Raw genomic sequence first — 19,260 nt, 5'->3', positions numbered from 1 at the left:
TCTCCTTTCAGGAAAGAAAACTATTGGTTGTAAATGGGTATATAAAATCAAATACCATTCTGATGGCACTGTTGAGCGCCACAAAGCTAGAGTTGTTGCCAAAGGGTTCACCCAACTTGAAGGACTTGATTTCTTAGACACTTTTGCACCTGTTGCTAAACTCACTACCCTCCGCCTTCTCCTTGCTATTGCCACTACCAAAAATTGGATTTTAAAACAACTTGATGTCAATAATGCATTTCTTCATGGTGATCTCCATGAAGAGGTATACATGACCCCCCCACCTAGCCTCTCTCTTCCTTCTCCCCAGCATGTTTGCAAGCTTCAACGGTCTTTGTATGGCCTTCGTCAAGTTGGTCGCCAATGGTACGCCAAACTTTCTACTTTTCTTTTATCAAATAATTACTCTATTTTTGTTGTTGATCACTCTCTTTTTCTTAAATATAATAATGATAAACTCACTGTTATTCTTGTTTATGTTGATTACTAGGTTTTAACTTGTGATGACACGGAGGAAATCAATACAATTACTGCATCCCTTCACCATCACTTCAAGATAAAAAAATTTAGGTAATCTCACTTACTTTTTGGGACTGGAAATTGCTCGCAACAGTACTGGTCTTCATTTAAGTCAACGCAAGTATACTCTTGATCTCCTTCAAGAAACTAGCATGTTTGACTCTGCACCTGTGGCCACTCCTATGACTCACACCTCTCGTCTCTCTCCCGACCAAGGCTCACCTCTCGATGCTGATGCCACTTCCCAATACAGAAGACTCCTTGGACGTCTAATTTACTTAACCAACACGCGACCAGACATCGCCTTCGCTGTCCACAATTTAAGCCAATTCGTATCTGCACCTACAACTCATCATCAGCAAGCTGTCTCACGTCTTTTGCGTTACCTCAAGGGCACCCCTGGTGAAGGACTATATTTTTCTCACACTAGTTCACTTCACGTCTGTGGTTTTAGTAACTCTAACTGGGCAACATGTCCTACCACACGCAAATCTGTCACTGGATATTCCATCTACTTAGGAGACTCCCTAATATCATGGAAATCAAAGAAGCAGCCAACTATCTCCCGCAGCTCCTCTGAAGCCGAGTATAGAGCCCTTGCCACCACCACATGTGAGCTACAATGGTTGTCTTACCTCCTTCAGGATTTACATCTTCCTCTCTCCCAGCCTGCAACCCTATACTGTGACAACAAATCTGCCCTTCAAATAGCTTACAATCAAGTTTTTCATGAACGAACCAAGCACATCGAAATTGATTGCCACCTAGTTCGTGAAAAACTTAACTCTGGTCTCCTCAAACTACTGCCCATTACTTCTGCAATGCAAGTTGTTGACATATTCACCAAGCCTCTTGCTTCCGCACAGTTCTCCACTCTCAAATCCAAGCTGGGCCTGACAAATATCTACTCCCCAGCTTGAGGGGGTGTTAATATATTTAATTTTCTATTTTAAATTATTGGGCTTTGTTTGTTTGGCCCAACTTTCCTTTTCTGTTTCAGCTAGGTCTTAATCTTTTTCTTATATATACACCATGTATTTTACTCTCTAATATACAAGTGAATAAAAGTTTCTTTTATATTTATTTTTCTCTACAATTAGGGTTCATCAAAACCTCTCTTTCTTCATTACGATTACGTGCGATTAAAGCATCACATCAGGCAAGGAATATTCATCTTCATTTACTGTAATAATTACATTATATTTGAACACCTCTCTCTTGCCATATGATAGTCAATCAAACACTATAACATCAATAATCAAAATTACTTCCAAATCCTAATTCCTCGGGTGAGAAGAACCTAAGTTCCTTTGTAAAGTCTCATTTTTTTACCCAACTCAAAAAAAAACTTGTTTTAATGACTAATATATAACCATTTGTCGCAACCAGGATCATGATGAGACGACACACAAAAACTTAGAGAGAGTCACCATTATAGTTTATTATGAAAAATTATAGAAAAATTGAAAAGAAAGATCTGCAAAACATAATTTAGGGTTCAAAAGTCAGTTACATGCAAGAAAAGTATTAGCACCTTACAATACTCGTCCAAAGATGATTCTTTTAATTAATTATGCAAAAGAATGTGGTTTTTTAGAATGTTTATCTTTCCTGAAAAAAAAATACTAGGAGTTTATTTGGGTATAATGCCAAAATTGTATTTATATTTATTATTTATTTTACTCTTCAAAAAAAATTGTTGGTTGTTGTGTATGTCAAAAACGTGTGCCATATAGTAGAAATACTAGGCCTAACGATAAGGCCCAAACTTTTTAGAGAAAATGAATGTTGGTGGGTGTATAAACAAAAACAGGGGATGGCGTATAGCAAAACTTCTGGACTAATGAATCCAACCTTTTGTTAAAAATATAGTGTGGATATAAAAACACGGGATTCAAATAGTGGAAGAGTTTGGCCGAATGAATGGGCCCAGATTTTTTAAAACACTGGGTAGAGGATATGAAGAATGAGTGCCGGATAGTAGAAGGGCTCGGCCAGCTAAATGGGCTAAGGCTTTAAAAAAAGGCAATTTCTTCCTGCACCCCGTTTATCTTCCTGAACCCCCATAATATTTGTAAAGACAAAATTATCCCTATTAATTTTAGAAATCCTAAAATACACTTAACGGACTCCATTCCTAAAAACCCTAAAACTGTAACTATTGGTTTCTTCTTCGGCAGTTTCTTCCTGCACCCCTACATTTTTCTTCCTGCACCCGCACACTGTTATGCAAAGACCAAATTGTCCCTATTATTCTTTAAAAACCCTAAAATTCACTTTAACTGTATTTATTTTTTGCATTATGGATTATGGAATCCAGAAAAATTTCGGATTGGCATTTCCAGTAAAATTTTGGATCCACCAATCCGTAATTCAAAATATGCATCATTAAGAAAAGCATTCTGGATCCACTAATCCGTAACAGAAATATGCATTTTGGATTCAAAAATACGTAATTTAAAAAAAAAATTCCAGATCCATGAATCCGTAATAGAATTAGACTTCCAGATTCAGCAATCCAGAAATTAATAATTTATGCAAAAATTGCTTCCAAAACACCCCCTCATCCGAAAAAAAATATATTCAGTTCCGGATTGCTGAATCCGTAGCACACTCCCAGATTCCTATTTTCGGTAACTACGGTGTCCTTTTTCAAATAAAATATTAAGGCCAATTTCGGGATTTAGAAAATTGTGGGGTGCAGGAAGAAAAATGTAGGGGTGCAGGAACAAAAAGCCTTCTTCTTCCCACAGATTGCATAGTCACTGCAGGACTCCATTTCCTATCTTAGTGACGTCTTTCCATCTCGTATTTTTGTTGATGGTTTAGGGTGGTCTTGGCAACTTGGTGCTTGATGGTTGGTAAGTAAATTTTTTTGATTTTCAGATCTGTACTTTTGTTTTTATTTTATTTTTGTTTCCGCAGTTCATAGGTATTACCCTAGACAATGCAGTCTAGAAGTTTTACGGAATAGAAAATTGTATTTGTTTTTTTACATTCCAGATCTGTAAAATTTTTGAATTGGAGAATTAGTAAATCTACCCTTCCAATAACAATTCTGGATTGGTGTTTCTAGTAACATTCTAAATTGTGCTTTTGGTAGCATTCCAGAATAGTGCTTCCGGGTAACATTCATTATTTTTGCATCTTCCGTGACTGTGTGTTTTCAATTAAGGTTTTCTTTTTTCTTAATAATGCAGATTCACTATCAAGTTATTTTAAGGTGATAAGGGTATTTAAGCAAATTAACCTTTTGTTGCCCAGAATTTAATGAGGTGAAATAATTAACTTCTGCACTTGAGATGAATAAAGAAGATGAACAAACTTCTGCACGGTGTCCTTTTTCAAATAAAAGGTTAAGACGAGTTTTGAGATTTACAAATTTTTAGGGGTGCAGGAAGAAAAACATAGAAGTTAGGAAGAAAAAGCCTTAAAAAAAGTGATAGTTGAAATAAAAAACATGTTTCGTCCTGCACTCCGTCATTATTCTTGCTGTACCCCTAAGAAACTTAAAAGGACGAAAATAACCCTGCAAGGTTTAAAAATAAACTCTAGCCCAACGTAATCCCTCTTCTTTGCGTTTTGTGTTGACACTGTTGATTGAGAATTCCTTACGATTTGGTGTCCTCTTAGTGTACATACCTAGATTTGTGTGCATTTCAGTTGCGTTGTTCGTCAGGTAAAGTTTTACTTTTTTACATTCAAAATCCTAATTCAGAATATTTGCAGAAATAATAATTTCGAAAGCCATTTGGGGGACTTTAATATAGCTTTATTCAAAACTCCCCATAAAAAAGTAACAAAAGTAAATATAAATGAGTTTTTTATCCTAAGAATAAATAGCAACGTAATCATCCTAAGCTTCAACTTTACCCGCACAAAAATATTTTGAAGCTTGATCATTGTTGGGGTAGTGTTTGAAGGTTTTGCAAAACCTACACTATATCTTAAAGGTAAAAACATAGAAATACCTTCATAATTTTTTTTAAAAAGTCATCCAGAAATTTTTTAGTATTAAATCGTAATAATTCGAGATCAATTGAATTGTAATTAAATATATATATAACATTAAAATTAAAATATACTGAGATTCAATAATGAATTATTACCCAATTAAAAGGGCCTAATTTCAATGTTATATATTATTTTATCTAATAAAATTAATTTACTAAAAAATTTGGAAGTAAAAAAAACATTACTAAAAATAATTCCGTATTACTTTTATTAAATCATTTAATACGGTAACAAAATAAATATTTTGATATAAAAATATTAACAGATTTTGTTTTAATTTTTAAAAACTTATATAAATATTTTTTTCAAAATACTTTTACCAAAAAGAAGTTTAAATCATTCAAAGAATAATAATTATAAAAATCAATAATTCTCGATACCCATAATTTTTTATTATTAAAAAATATTTATTTTCAAACGTTATCACGAAGAAAAATAACTTTTAAAATAAAAGTATCTAAAACTAAACCACAACACTTGAAAATCAATTTTACAAAATCCAGACATACAATTACTTATATGATTTTGATTTTGGAGGTAATTAGGAGGTGGAAGACACTCAAATGGGTACTTGTAGTTCTTGTTGGTTATTAATTCAGATTTTATTATTATTAATTCTGATTTTATTACCCTTAAACTATTTTACCGTTATATTGCATTAATGGTCAGTTTACAGGCCTGTAGGCATGTTAGTATTCCTATTTTATAATTTCAGTAATGGTAATTTTATATTATATATATGATTGAGTAAATCAAAATGAATAAAAAATCAGTTTTACAATTTTGTGCAATTACGTTCAATCAGTTGTTACAACCTTCCTACTGTTATTAGAGCCAGTTTGTTATCATGAACTCTACCCAATTATCAGTCCCTGATGGAAAAAATTACAATCGGTGGTGTGTGCAAATGAGAGTTTTGTTTGATTATCATGAGTTATGGGATGTCGCTGAGAGTGGAGTGTCTACATTAGGTGATAATGCAACTGAGGCGCAACGAGTAGCGCATCGTGATCAGAAGAAGAAGGACAATAAGACTTTGTATCTCATTCATCAAGGGATGAATGACGAGACGTTTGAGTAGATAGAAGGAGCAACAACTGCCAGTGAGGCTTGGAGAATTTTGTCAACCAATTATAAAGGTGATGACAAGATCAAGAGGGTGCGTCTTCAAACCCTAAGACACCAATATGAACTGCTGCATATGGAAACCAAAGAGTCTATTGATGTTTATATAAAAAAAGTTCTTGCCTTGACAAATCAGATGAAGACCAATGGTGAAACACATTCGGAGCAGGCAAAGGTGGAGAAGATTTTGAGATCTTTAACTCCCAGATTTGAACATGTTGTTGCCGCAATTGAAGAGGCCAATGACATTTCAAAAATGACAGTAAGGTTATTGTTTGGTTCTCTACGAGCGCATGAGCAGCGGATGAATGACAATAAGATTGAAAAACCAATTGAACAGGCTTTACAAATACAAGCCTCAATTGGTAGCTCCTATCATAAACATGGTAGCTATTTCAGCAAAGGTCGTGGTGGCCAGAATCATGGAGGCACTTGGCGCGGGGAACGTGGTCGCGGAAGACGAGGAGACATTTATAATAAATCAAATGTTGAGTGTTATAATTGCCATAAACGTGGCCATTATGCAAACGAGTGTAGATCAAAAGGTGATAATCATGTTGCCAATTGTGCTCAAGAAGACAGTAATCACGAACAAGATGAAGAGGATCATGCACTACTAATGGCAGCCACATCAAATGAAACTCCAAACAATCAGACTTGTATTTGGATACGGGTTGCATAAATCACATGTGTGGTAAGAAGGAGTTGTTTGCAGATTTGGATGACTCATTTCACGCAAAAGTGAAATTCGGTGATGGCAGGTTCGTTCCAGTGACTGGAAAAGGGCGAATTCTTATCACATTGAAGAATGGTGATCACAGGTACATCTATGATGTTTTCTATGTACCTGATATGAAAAGTAATTTGTTGAGTATGGGACAGTTGGCCGAGAAAGGTTATGTGATGCACATAGTTGAAAATAAATTATCAATTTTTGATAAAAAAAGGTAGTTTGATTCTAAAATCTTTTTTATCAAAAAAATCGCATGTTTGCAGTAGATATTCATATGGGTGATTTCAAGTGCTTGAATGCAATAGTGAATAATGAATCGTGGTTATGGCATTTACACTTTGGGCACTTAAATTTCCAGAGTTTGGAAAATCTCTCCAAACGAAATTTAGTAAATGGTTTACCCCATATTCATCACCCTGATCAATTGTGTGAGGCTTGCATTTTTGGAAAGAATCACAGGATACCATTTGTTAAGGAGCCTTGGCGTGCAAAATTTCCTTTGGAGCTTGTTCATACAGATGTTTGTGGCCCGATGAACATATCTTCAATTGGAGGTAATAAGTATTTTTTAACCTTTATTGATGATTTTTCAAGGAAAACCTGGATTTATGTATTGAAAAGCAAGGATGAGGTACTCCACTGCTTTAAAATATTTAAAGCATTTGTTGAAAGAGAGAGTGGCAGACAAATTAAGATGGTGCGTAGTGATGGAGGAGGTGAGTACAAGTCTATTGAACTCAAGAGGCACTGTGAAGAACTTGGGTTGCAACATAACATAACTTGCCCCTACACACCTCAACACAACGAAGTTGCTGAGAGAAAGAATAGAACAATCATGGACATGGAGAGGAGCATGCTTAAAGCGAAAGGTATGCCAAATTATTTTTGGGCTGAGGCCGTAACATGTGCGGAATATTTGATAAACAGATCACCCACTCGGAGTGTTCCTAACACAACTCCGATTGAGGCATGGAGTGGATTCAAACCCAATGTGCAGCACTTGCAGGTATTTGGGTCAATTACTTATGCTCATGTTTCCAAGGTAGCAAGATCGAAGTTGGATGATAAGGCAGAGAAGACCATTTTCATTGGATATAAGCATGGGGGATACAAACTGTACAATCCAATGACAAAGAAGGTGATTGTTAGTCGTGATGTTACATTTGCCGAAGATGAGGAATGGAAATGGAATGCAGCAGGTGAAATAGATTCGAAAAAATGATATATTTATGTTTTGAACGATGATATGGAAGATGGAGTCACTCTTGAAGCACCTGCAGTTCAACCTGAAGCTGCAGTTCAACCTGAAGTTGTAATTCAACCTGAAGTTGCAACTCCAATTGCAACCATATGGAACGACCAAGAAGGCAGCAACGACAACCTGTACATCTTCAAGATTGCGAAGTAAATCTTGATGATGAAGTTGATGACAATGGAAATTTGGTTCACTTTGCTTTTCTTGCAGAATCAGAACCTATGAGACTTGCCGATGCCATTCAACACCCCAAATGGCAAAAGGCTATGAATGAAGAATTGATGGCGAATGAGAAAAACAATATCATGACTCAAATTGGGAATGTTGTTCCAAATCAGAATTAAGGGATGATGTTGGTTATTAATTCTGATTTTATTATTATTAATTCTGATTTTATTACCCTTAAACTATTTTACTGTTATATTGCATTAATGGTCAGTTTACAGGCCTGTTAGTATTTCTATTTTATAACTTCCAGTAATTGTAATTTTATTATATATATGATTGAGTAAATCAAAATGAATAAAAGATCAGTTTTACAATTTTGTGCAATTACGTTCAATCAGTTGCTACAACCTTTTGCTTTCTCTTATTTCTTCAATTAGTTCCTACAGTTCTGTCATGACTTGCTTCTTGATCTTCACTTTCTTGATTGTGTGTCTCTTCTTCATTATTCCCAATGTTTCTTTTGTTGTTGTTGTCTTGATTCTCATTGATAGAAAAAATATGAATTCTAGAATTACTTAATCTTTTATCAGTGCCAACAAAGTTGATATTTTCCTTGACTAGAGGTTCTAGTAAAAAACCACTACTATTTTGAGTATCATTATTTTGGTTAACATTAGATGTATTATTGGAACTTTTATAAGGAGAGATATTTTCATAAAAGATAACATTTTGGTTGATAGAGATTTCCTTATTTTTAGTATCCAGTAAAACATACCCTTTTATACTTGATTTATATCCAAGAAAAACACACTTCTTAAACCTAGGTTCCAGTTTAGTACAATTATTTTCAAGACTAGAAGCAAAATAGAGAGATCCAAAGACTTTTAAATCAAGATAAGTAGGGGAAATTTTATACAAAAGCTCATAAGGAGAAAAAATTTTCAAAACAACATAAGGTAATTTGTTTATTAAGTAAACAACACGTGTAACACCATGCATTTCTGTTGCCTCTCATAAACTTCATTGTTTTCTCTGGAAAACACAAAAGTTTAGTCATGTTCACATCTTTGACAATTTCTTTTTGAGACACTGCGATTTTCAATGGGGCCCAATCGAAAGTTCCTCCTTTCTTCTCATTTGGAAGGCTTAAAACCTCCATAAGACCAATAACTTCCTAATCCTCCCTTCTTACCTTCAAAGACCCCCCTCTGTTGTTGATCGGCCGTATTCCTACCACTGCCCTTTCTGCCAACGGTCGTACTTTTATTATGCCTTTTTCGCCACTTTCCTCCTCCCTCTTTCTAATGGTGAACTCGTCTGCCTTAATATGGGACACTGCCCTAAGATTGATAGCCACCATGTCTTCAGGTCTTCGCCGCACCAAAGATTTACCAAAGGTTCTCGACCGAAGTCCTCTAATGAACACCTACAAACATTTCTTCATTCGGATGTGGAATCTGTACGACCACCTCGTTAAAACGATGCAAATACTGCTTTATAGATTCCTCCATTGACTACTTCACCTAAAAAAGATATGTTGTTTCTGGGGGTTTTGCTTTGTTTGCCGCAAAGTGAGCAACAAATAATTTTGTAAAGACTTCCAATGACGTAACAAATCCTCCTGGCAAATAACTAAACCAATCCAATGTTGTCCCCACCAAGGTTCATGCCAACATCTTACATCTTACCACACCTGATCCCTTACAAATCAACATTTGAGCTCTGAACACTTTTATATGAGCATTCGGGTCCTGCCTTCCTGTGAATGAACCAACTTTTGGAAACACATAGTTTGGGGGAAATGGCTCATTCAAGATTTCCTCCAAAAATGGCTGAAAATTTGGTTCCACCTCCACTTCCTGTTGCCCATCGGTGTTTTGGCGATCGATCTGACTTCATAACTCCTAATTTTGTCTATGGAGTCCCTCCTACACCCTGATTGACTCCTCCATCATTTCTCTCGCTCGAGCGCCTTCTCTTTTAAAGTCCTCCGGAACTCCTCTGCACACGTTCTTCATTTTGTTTCTGCATTGCCTCCATCATCTCCATTAATGCTTGAGTTGCGTCACGGGGTGGAACTCCATTGGCTTCCTCCCCTGCTGCGGTTCATCGCGTCCCTCTCATAATGACTCAAAACTCCAGTCTAGGTATTGGTAACGAGAATAGTTTTATCTGCCCTATGGTGGGTGCCAAAATGTTCCAAACAAGAGTATTGACGATCTTCAACCTAGAACAATCAGTGTTGCCAAGAATAAATGTACTCTTAGCTAGTATGCAATCTGTCTTTCCTTTTCGTGTATTCCCTGTTATATACTAAAAATATCAATCCTATTCCTTTTATATTGGGTCTTGATACTGACATAATTCAATAATAAAGACTAATTATCCGAGATCCCTTGATTTGTGCTAATACATTATTGTCTTGGATATGGACATCGGTAAACGATCTGCTTATGCGTGTTATCAGACTCTACACATAGAATTGTTGGTTATTTTCTTCTTTGATAGATTTTTTAAAGATTTAAAATTCTTTTGTGGGAGCGATGGATCCCTGTTTGTCGCAATAGAGATTGGCGTGCGTTTTGAATAAGATTTATTAGTTTTGATGGGTGATTTTTTTAGGTATAATGGAGGAAGAAATATTTAAAGTTGAGTTTATTTAATAATGTTTGGAATAAAAGAAGATGGGGTATGTAATCGTTGTGTTTAAAGTAAAGAACCACTATTATCTATTAATGATGTGGTAGGGTCCTAGTTCGATTTTCTTTAAACACATTGTTAGTGGACGTCACAAAATATTAAAAATAACTCTTCAGATGGGAGTTAAGAGTAATAATTAGACTTGAATAGAACTAGTTACAGTTTAGATTTCTAAAATATAACTCTTTTCATGCGTTTTTATTCAGACTCGTTCGCAATTCGGAGTGTCTCCCCCACGTTACTACTTTTGTTAATACGTGAATCAGAATTCATGATCAATACTATAAAAAGACAAAAAACAAAAAAAAAGTTAACAAAATTGAAGCAGATGGGCCCCTTGACCCAGTGGCCTATTTACTGTGAAGGCACCAGATGGCCCAATAATAAACTGCCGGCCCATTATGCCCCCACCTCCCTCTCTAATTCCCTTCACAGAACTCAACTCTCTATTTCCACCCACACGCACCTCTCTCTCTCTCTCTCTAACGCATAACATAGCAAACTCCAACTCCATTATTATTGCCATTGTTGTTATTGTTAGAATCATTAGCGACACAATGCACTCCTCCGCCGAGGACGACTCCGACAACCCTGCCACCACTGCGGGCGCGGAGTGGACGTTCACCGCCAGGAATCACGCACCCTCGTCGGACCCGTGCTGGGACGCCATAGAGCGCGGCGGTGGCACCCTGGGACTGGGTGACCTCCGTTTTGTGCAGCGCGTGGGGAGTGGCGACATCGGAAGCGTGTACTTGGTGGAGCTGAAGGGCTCGAACGGGTGCCTGTTGGCGGCAAAGGTGATGGACAAGAAGGAACTGGTGGCCAGGAACAAAGACACGAGGGCAAAGGTTGAGAGAGAGATTCTGCAAGTGGTGGATCACCCTTTTTTGCCAACTCTTTACGCGTCGCTCGATTCCCCTCGCTGGTCTTGCCTCCTCACCGAGTTCTGCCCCGGTGGCGACCTCCACGTTCTCCGCCAGCGCCAGCCCGATAAACGATTCCACCACGCCGCCGTTAGGTGTGTCTGTCCCTCCTTTCTCTTCTTTAACTCTCCCTATTTAATCTGCATGTGATCTTTTTACACTTTGAAGCTGCGTGGTTACAAAAATTATGACATGTCGGTCAGAACTATTAATGGTTACATTAGATGCAGAAATTAGTTGAGATTGTAAATATGTTTACTTTTGGATTATGCAATACTTTTTCTTTTTGTGTTTTTTATTGAACGCAAGAGATTACAATTTTAGATGATGAATGAACAACATGCATGCAGGGAATAATTTGCTTGAGTAATTTGTTTTTTTTTTATGACATGTTATTATAGTATATATTGGTGTGTTATAAATAGAAACAAAGTTACTTGGTAACAGTTAGTGTTTGAGATGTGAGTGGGATTTGTAACTCAATTAAGAATGGGTAATTGTGTTTGTAAGCAAAAGAAAAGGAAAATGTATAATATTGTAGTGGAGAGAGATGAGTTGGTGATGCAGTTTGTGTGGGAAAGTTGAGATAGGTCCTTGGCTTTGAGTTGAGTTGGTTTAATCTGCTCATAATTTCATTGCCTGTGGGCCATAAGATTCAATTTATGTCTCCTCTGTTGCCTTTGATTGTGAGCCCACGAAGGCTTTTGGTGTGTCCGTCGTGCACCAAATAATAATTTAGTGCCTCCCCCACTTAACCAGTAACCATTATCGGATTTCCAAACTAATAATAATCAACTTTTGAGCATTCCTATCTCCTCCTTTCTGAACTTTCACAGATTTAAATATTTTTGGGATGAAACCTCCATCTTAAACTATTGCATAAACAACTAATGGGGCTTTTGGGTGTAGTCAAAAGCTTTTCTTTCTATAAAATTACAAATAATACTTCTACATCTTCATCAAAATATATTTCAAAATGTACCCAAAAATAAAACTTGGTGACGTTTTGCTTGGCATATAAAATTTTAAAATAATGGCCATGATTATTCGAAAGTGGACCCTGCATAATTTAATTATTGGAGAAATTGATCGTAATAAAATTACGATGGTGATATACCAAAATAATACATGCCGATAATAACAATTCCACTATGTTATGTTGACTTGAGGGTTGTAGTTTAAAAAAATGGAAAAATAAAAAATAATAATTTGACAACTCATTACAATAATATAATTATATATATTAGTATTTTTTTAAAATTAAAATTAAAATATTAATTTATTGAATTATTAGGCATGTGTAACTGCTATTTGGAGTGTGAAAATACGAGCACTGTTTCATTAACGGTGGTGTGGTTGGGTGTTACAGGTTCTACGCATCTGAAGTTGTGGTTGCCTTGGAGTATTTACACATGATGGGGATAATATACCGTGATTTGAAGCCTGAAAATGTGCTCATAAGATCGGACGGTCACGTAATGCTCACAGACTTTGACCTGTCACTGAAAGGCGACGACACAACATCAACGGCTCAGATCGTGTTCGATCAAGATCCACCCGGGAGCACGAGCTGCAACGAGAATTCGAAGAACCAATGCGCGCTGGCAATGTCATCGTGCATGCTGCCGAATTGCATCGTGCCATCTGTGGCATGCTTCCACCCAAAACGCGGCCGTAGGAAGAGGTCGTCGCGGTGTGGGTCGGTGGAGATCGTGGCGGAGCCAATAGAAATCCGATCGACGTCGTTCGTTGGGACCCACGAGTACTTGGCGCCGGAAGTGATTTCGGGGGAGGGTCACGGCAACGGCGTTGATTGGTGGACATTGGGAGTGTTCATTTTTGAACTGTTCTACGGGATGACACCCTTCAAAGGGCTCGAGCATGAGCTAACCCTAGCGAACATAGTGGCACGTGCCCTTGAGTTCCCTAAGGAGCCCATGATCCCAGGAGCAGCCAGGGATTTGATCTCACAGCTCTTGGTGAAGGACTCAACAATGAGACTAGGGTCAACAATGGGTGCCCTAGCAATTAAGCACCACCCCTTCTTCAATGGAGTTAATTGGGCATTGTTGAGGTGTGCTACCCCTCCCTACATCCCTTCATCAGACAAGTGCAAGGAATTGGTTCGACTCTACAATTGCACAAACAATACCATAGACTTCTATTAGAACCATATACATATTCATATGTAAAACAACAAATCAATATACAACTTCAACTCAAACAACAATGTTCGTGGATTTCCTCTAATTAACAAATTTATTTAATTTTTCGAATGGGGAGGACAAATGATTTCCAGGTATTCATTCATTGGAGATATATGCCACTTTTCTTTAAAGTAAAACAAAACCAACCAATTAGATTCCGTAACGATTCGTTTCTCATCTTATAAAAGTAAAAGATGTAGACATAATTATCATCATTTATTTTTTACTCAGTAGTTGCTTTATTATAATTTTGTTTTTGATAATACCAAAGGGAACATAAGAAGATTCCAATATAAGAAAGGCAATTCTTTCTCACTTCCTCCTGTTCGCTTGTCCACATCAATTATTGTTTCTCAACAGATGCTGTTGTTGGTTGGTGGACCAACCATTGCAACTGCCAAATGGATGTATATGTATTTTTTGTTGTTGTGTGTGTAAAGCAAGTTTTTTTTTTAATCTCAGTGTTCTTATTTTGATTTTGATTCACAGTGTCTGGGGTGGTTGCAATCACCAAACATGTTGATTCTGGGAAGAGGAAACAAAAAAAAAGTAATGCAATTGTATTAGGTGCCATATTGATACATTAGTTGGATGTTCAATACTATATAGATATCAATGGCTTTGAATAGAAAAAGTATTATTATTTTTTTCAAATCACATCTCGAAAAGAGTATTCTTTAGAAAGAAATAAAAATAGATTTCATAAAAGTAGTTAATTATAATGTTTGCACAATAAAACTATTACGTACATTTTCTCTTTATATTTCGTCAATGTATTAATAACTATTTTTTCTCTTCTTACATCTCTCTTTACTGTACACATGTTATACAAAGAAATGATATAAATTTAAGAATTGTAAAAGTTCAGGAAAAAATAGCCATGGAATATGTGCCAATTTTTTCTCAGCCTGTGATTGTCCATCTGCAGAATCCTGCAGTTCTTCCATTGAAGGCTGTGAATCATTCTTTTATGACGTGAAAACCACTCCTTTCTCCATAAAAGCTTTGTTTTATCACTTCTTTTAAATAAAATGAATTATGACCGATTCGATTATTGCGGTGCGTTTGGGAATTAGAAAGGTAAAAAAAGGGACTAAGTGAAGGATAAAAAAATAAAGGACAAGTGGTTCCAATTATTCATAATTTGTCAAGAAATTTTTTTAATATAGTAATTTATGATTTTATAGTCCTAAAACAATTTGTTGACATTCTTGGATTTTACTTTTTTGATGGGAAGCCTTCCGAATTTCATTCTTAAAATAAGAGATAACCATTGAAATTCATCTGGTATTCTGTTGTGTAATCTATTGTGTTCAAGGTAACCATTACTAAAAATTATCAGTTTTCTATATAAATTCGTCTTTCACTTCTAGAAACTCATCTTACATTCCATTTTTGTTGCACCGAATAAACTTTAGTGTTCAACCATTACTATATCTAAATGCATTAGTCAGTGGTGGAAGGCGTGTCCTTAAAATCTTGAAAAAAAAAAACTGGTTTTAGTTGACAAGAAAATCAGCCAACAATTTTTTTAATCTATTACCAATGTATTGCTTCATACATTCTTATAACATATAGGTTAACTGTTGTTTTAAAGAAATAGTATTTTTCATAAGTTTCTCAGAAGAAATTTTTTGAAAGCTAGAAGAATTTTCTTTAGAAAGATAATGATTATTGCTAAAATAAACTTTCGACAGAGATTTTCCCAATAACTATCTTTTCTGAGATTTGATTAGCCATTACATGCTTGAAATTTTTACATAATTTAGTCTAATAATGGAAGTTTCATTAGAGTTTTTTCAAGAAATATCTGTTTATTATGAAACGTCTTCTCGTCCGTTAAAAGAAATAACAGGATAAGCTACACTTTCTTATTTGTCTGTTAAGGAAAGTTATAGTTACATTCTTGAATGTTGTTTGAGAACCCAATTTAAAGCAGGCAGAGTGGAATAATAAAAAGTGGAAAAAAAGATACTTGGACGTGAATGCATAAACTATTGGTGGGTCTTCAGCTACAGGCACATTCATTTTTTCTGGTATTTTCCAATTTTATTGATAAATCAGTTTAATAAAAAATTAAGTATATTTTCTTCAAGCATTTTTGTTTCTTCTTTTTATTGTTTTACTTGAACATCCTCCATAAATCATACTTTGTTCGCGAGCTAGTTTAACATGTAACTTGGTTAAAAGAATGGACCCAAAAATGTTTTTAATTGCTTTAAAGGAGAATATCAATGAGAGAAAAAATAGTTTCACTGTAAAAGATGGCTTTGGAAATATTTGCGGTTTGAATTGATTGACAGAAGGAAGAAAATGAGTGGGAACAAATACAAAGGAAGTTAAAACCACATTAATACAGTATCACAGATGAGAAAAACAGTAATATACAGCAGTCTTTGTTGTGACACAATGAAATACATAGATGACAAGTTCCATCATTATTTCTAGTCCACCAAATAGTATTTGATTCACACAGCTATTTCGCCCGCACAGTATAGAGTCAAATGTTTTAGGCAGCAGTTACTGTGCTAGTTGCAGATGCTGCTGCTTCACCTTCCCAGAAGGTTGTCTTCTTCCCGGTTTTGGAAACGGTCTGCAGAACTGTGTCTGGCTGGACATTTCCCTTCACTACCACCTTCTTTTCCTTCAAATCAATGTCATATGATTCCACACCTGCAAATAAGATCTCCACTTATTATTCTACAGCATTGGATGAGGAACTCTGGTTGGTATGCTGTCATTATAATGACTTTAATCCATAATATGAATCCGTGTTCGCCTGTTTACACCATATTCTTGTTCCATGTGAAATCATAGAAACATACTGGCTTTGAAACTAGCATTATATAGGATCTGTTTGGATAAAAGTTAACAGTGATTTTAAGACCTTTCTATCTTAGGATATGTTTGGATCCGTCTTTTATTATGCTAGAGAAGCTGTTTATTTAAAAATTCAAAAGGCTTTATTTGCTTGGTGTCATATTCAAACATTTTTTCAAAAATGAAGGAAAGATTATTAGATAAGTTGCCACTTGGCATAAAGATGAGAAATAGCACATATCACCACGAACGGAATTTCAAGAAAATCTATTCAAAGATCAGCAAAGCTAAATCATAATACCCAAAACAAGTACATATGAAGCACATAAAATAGGGCTAAAATATTAAAGCTGTATTTTCAGGATAAAAAATAGAATGAATTATGATAAGATATCGCCTAAACAAGGCTGCCAATGTTTCTATATGTAAACAACATCAAATTCTGTGTTACATTCTAGAAATAGAATTAAAAACCTAAGCAAGGCTATTGATGAAAATTGAAATCCACTATTGATGATTTCCAAGAATTAATCACAAACATGAAATCCACATGATCAAACAATCACAGTCCAACAGGAAAGAGAAAATTAATAGAGAAGAGTATCAACAATAAATTTGAGCTATTTAACCTTATAACCTTATCCCTGACCTAGAAAAATCATACTACTCAAGTCATTTAAGGGAATACATCGTAGAATACATAACACAGGATAGGCAAGGAAATTGAGTTCAGGAAGAAAGTGCTCCAGAATAAAGAAAAAGCAGACAGATGCAAAACTGTTGAAATTTTTTAGTTTAGAGGGAGGAAGAGATATAAAGGATAATACAAAGATGAATTGATATCAACAAGATTTATCATAATGCATTGATATGTTTTTTGTATTTGATATGATCGTGTAACTTTGACCACTAACCTTGTTTATAATAGTCACAATCCACGATGATATAAGGATGTGAGTTAAGAGGAAAACTAATCCTAGAGCTTAAGATATTATTGATACGATACTTTCATGTCATGCTCTGACAACATAATTGACAGAAAATGAAAAAAGGCATAGAACTACAAATCAAAGTGGTCATAAACGTTTTCATGTCGATATTCAGTATATTAGAGAAAGTTTGCACAAACAGTTAATTAATATGCTGCTATGCAAAATATAAATGCATTTTCAATCCAACGTATTTGATTACCATCCAATTTTCCAAGAACTCTCTTCACTGCACCAACACATCCTTCGCATGACATTTCAACTTTGAGGACAACGGTCTGCAGTCATAATGCAAAAGTTCAGAATAAAGGGGGAGAGAAAAGAACAAATAACCATCTTAATTCTTAAACCCCAACATGGAAGAAATATATTTATACTTTGAATTTAAGAAAGACTATAACCAAATTAAAAAGAAAAACGGGAGTGGGAGCATGAAGGACGAGAGCAGAAAAGGAAAACAGATACAGAAATAGCAAATTTACTGGTAACATGTCCACTAATACAACAAACACATCCGTTTCATCTTTGCTGATAAAGGTGAACGTAGCAACGTAAATCACGTTTATTCAGGTTTAAAGCCTGAAAATACAAATTGAATGCTACGTCTACAAGCTTTAACAGAAAAATAGAACGAAAAAGTTTGACCATGATTGCATCGGACAAAGACTTTAAAACGATTGAGAAGATCCTTTATACCTAGTAAAATCTCACACAAACTATGATAAAACAGTTTACAGAAAACAAGAAAAACACGCAAAAATCCAAAATTTCCGAGCAAATAAGAAAGGGGCCAATCATATAGTATTAGATTTGAAGTTTGGGCAACAATAACAGATAATATTTCAATTGAACTGTTCCCGACAATAGGATGCAAAGATGTCCCTTAATTGATAAAGAATATATCAGGAACATAGAGTTCAAAGACAGATATAGAGATGAATGTCAAAATTCTGCCATAGTTGACAGAGGAAACCGATGGCCGATGAACATTAAATGCATGCACAAAACAATAATTCCAGATATCTGAAAAAGTCCCAGCTAAAAGTCTAGGTCAAAGAACGAGAACACGAACCAGAAAAGGGGTAATTGCAGAAGCAAAATTGAGGGAAAAGAGAAGAGAAAGATAAAATTAAGATAGAGAAGGTGTAGATGTACCTGAGACATGGTTAGAGATGAAGGAGAAAAGAGGAAATGAAATGAATGAGAAGAGGGAAAATGATGTAATGGATGAAATGGGAATAGAGGAGGGAGTGAGTTGCATTTATAGGGAAATGGAAGAAATGTCAAAAGACAAGAAAGGTTGGTGTGGTGTGGGTTGGGTTTGGTATGGTTCAGTTGAATTGACCACAGCTCCTTCTTGTGTTGGCTTGGGCAACGTCAACTCCCAATGCTAAGGGTCTATGACTTTTTTTTGTCACAGAGGTAAGGTAAGTGTCCTTTTGACACTCAATAAAATAATAGGGTACATGAAAATACAAAACAAAAACTATTTTATCGAGTTCTTAATATAAAACTTTTTTAATATAATTATATGTAATTATAAAAATAATTAACTTTGTTTATTAACAATATATCAAAATTATTATTACTACTATCTTTCAATATTCTCATAATTTAATTGTTCTCGAACGGGTTAGGGTCTAAAGAACGATTGAAATTGTTTTTCTGCTTTCTTGGTCGATCGGTTTGCACTTACGTCTCTCTCTAAGCAAGCTCCTTCCTCCCCTATACTCGCTCCACTCCTCGGCCTTCACGTAGTCCTGACTCGGATGGTATCTACAGAAGACACTCTGACGCTTAAGTCAGA

General features: G+C 35.5%; 2 protein-coding genes across 2 annotated transcripts; one reads left to right on the top strand and one right to left on the bottom strand.

The window, feature by feature from the left end:
* The first annotated feature begins 10,718 nt into the window (after positions 1–10,718).
* Positions 10,719–13,661, top strand: LOC137827925 (serine/threonine-protein kinase D6PKL2-like). The gene is made up of 2 exons (XM_068634299.1): positions 10,719–11,532; positions 12,807–13,661. Exons 1-2 carry the CDS (start codon positions 10,916–10,918, stop codon positions 13,603–13,605), a joined length of 1,416 nt encoding a protein of 471 aa, XP_068490400.1. The 5' UTR covers positions 10,719–10,915; the 3' UTR covers positions 13,606–13,661.
* A 2,311-nt stretch (positions 13,662–15,972) lies between these two features.
* On the bottom strand, positions 15,973–18,901 carry LOC137827924 (copper transport protein ATX1). The gene is made up of 3 exons (XM_068634298.1): positions 18,609–18,901; positions 17,656–17,731; positions 15,973–16,317 (listed from the first exon to the last, which is right to left on the bottom strand). The coding sequence occupies exons 1-3, from the start codon at positions 18,615–18,617 to the stop codon at positions 16,154–16,156; spliced, it is 249 nt and encodes an 82-aa protein (XP_068490399.1). The 5' UTR covers positions 18,618–18,901; the 3' UTR covers positions 15,973–16,153.
* Between the last annotated feature and the right edge of the window lie 359 nt (positions 18,902–19,260).

Source organism: Phaseolus vulgaris, chromosome 7 (assembly GCF_000499845.2).
Source record: "Phaseolus vulgaris cultivar G19833 chromosome 7, P. vulgaris v2.0, whole genome shotgun sequence".
Classification (NCBI taxonomy): domain Eukaryota; kingdom Viridiplantae; phylum Streptophyta; class Magnoliopsida; order Fabales; family Fabaceae; genus Phaseolus; species Phaseolus vulgaris.
This window is presented reverse-complemented; position numbering and strand designations above follow the sequence as displayed.

Excerpts from the sequence above, each read along its gene's own strand:
- LOC137827925 (XM_068634299.1), top strand. The coding sequence starts at position 10,916 with ATGCCCCCACCTCCCTCTCTAATTCCCTTCACAGAACTCAACTCTCTA. Across the intron at positions 11,533-12,806 it reads TTCCACCACGCCGCCGTTAG|GTTCTACGCATCTGAAGTTG; the intron begins GTGTGTCTGTCC and ends TGGGTGTTACAG.
- LOC137827924 (XM_068634298.1), bottom strand. Across the intron at positions 16,318-17,655 it reads AGTTCTTGGAAAATTGGATG|GTGTGGAATCATATGACATT; the intron begins GTAATCAAATAC and ends TCTTATTTGCAG.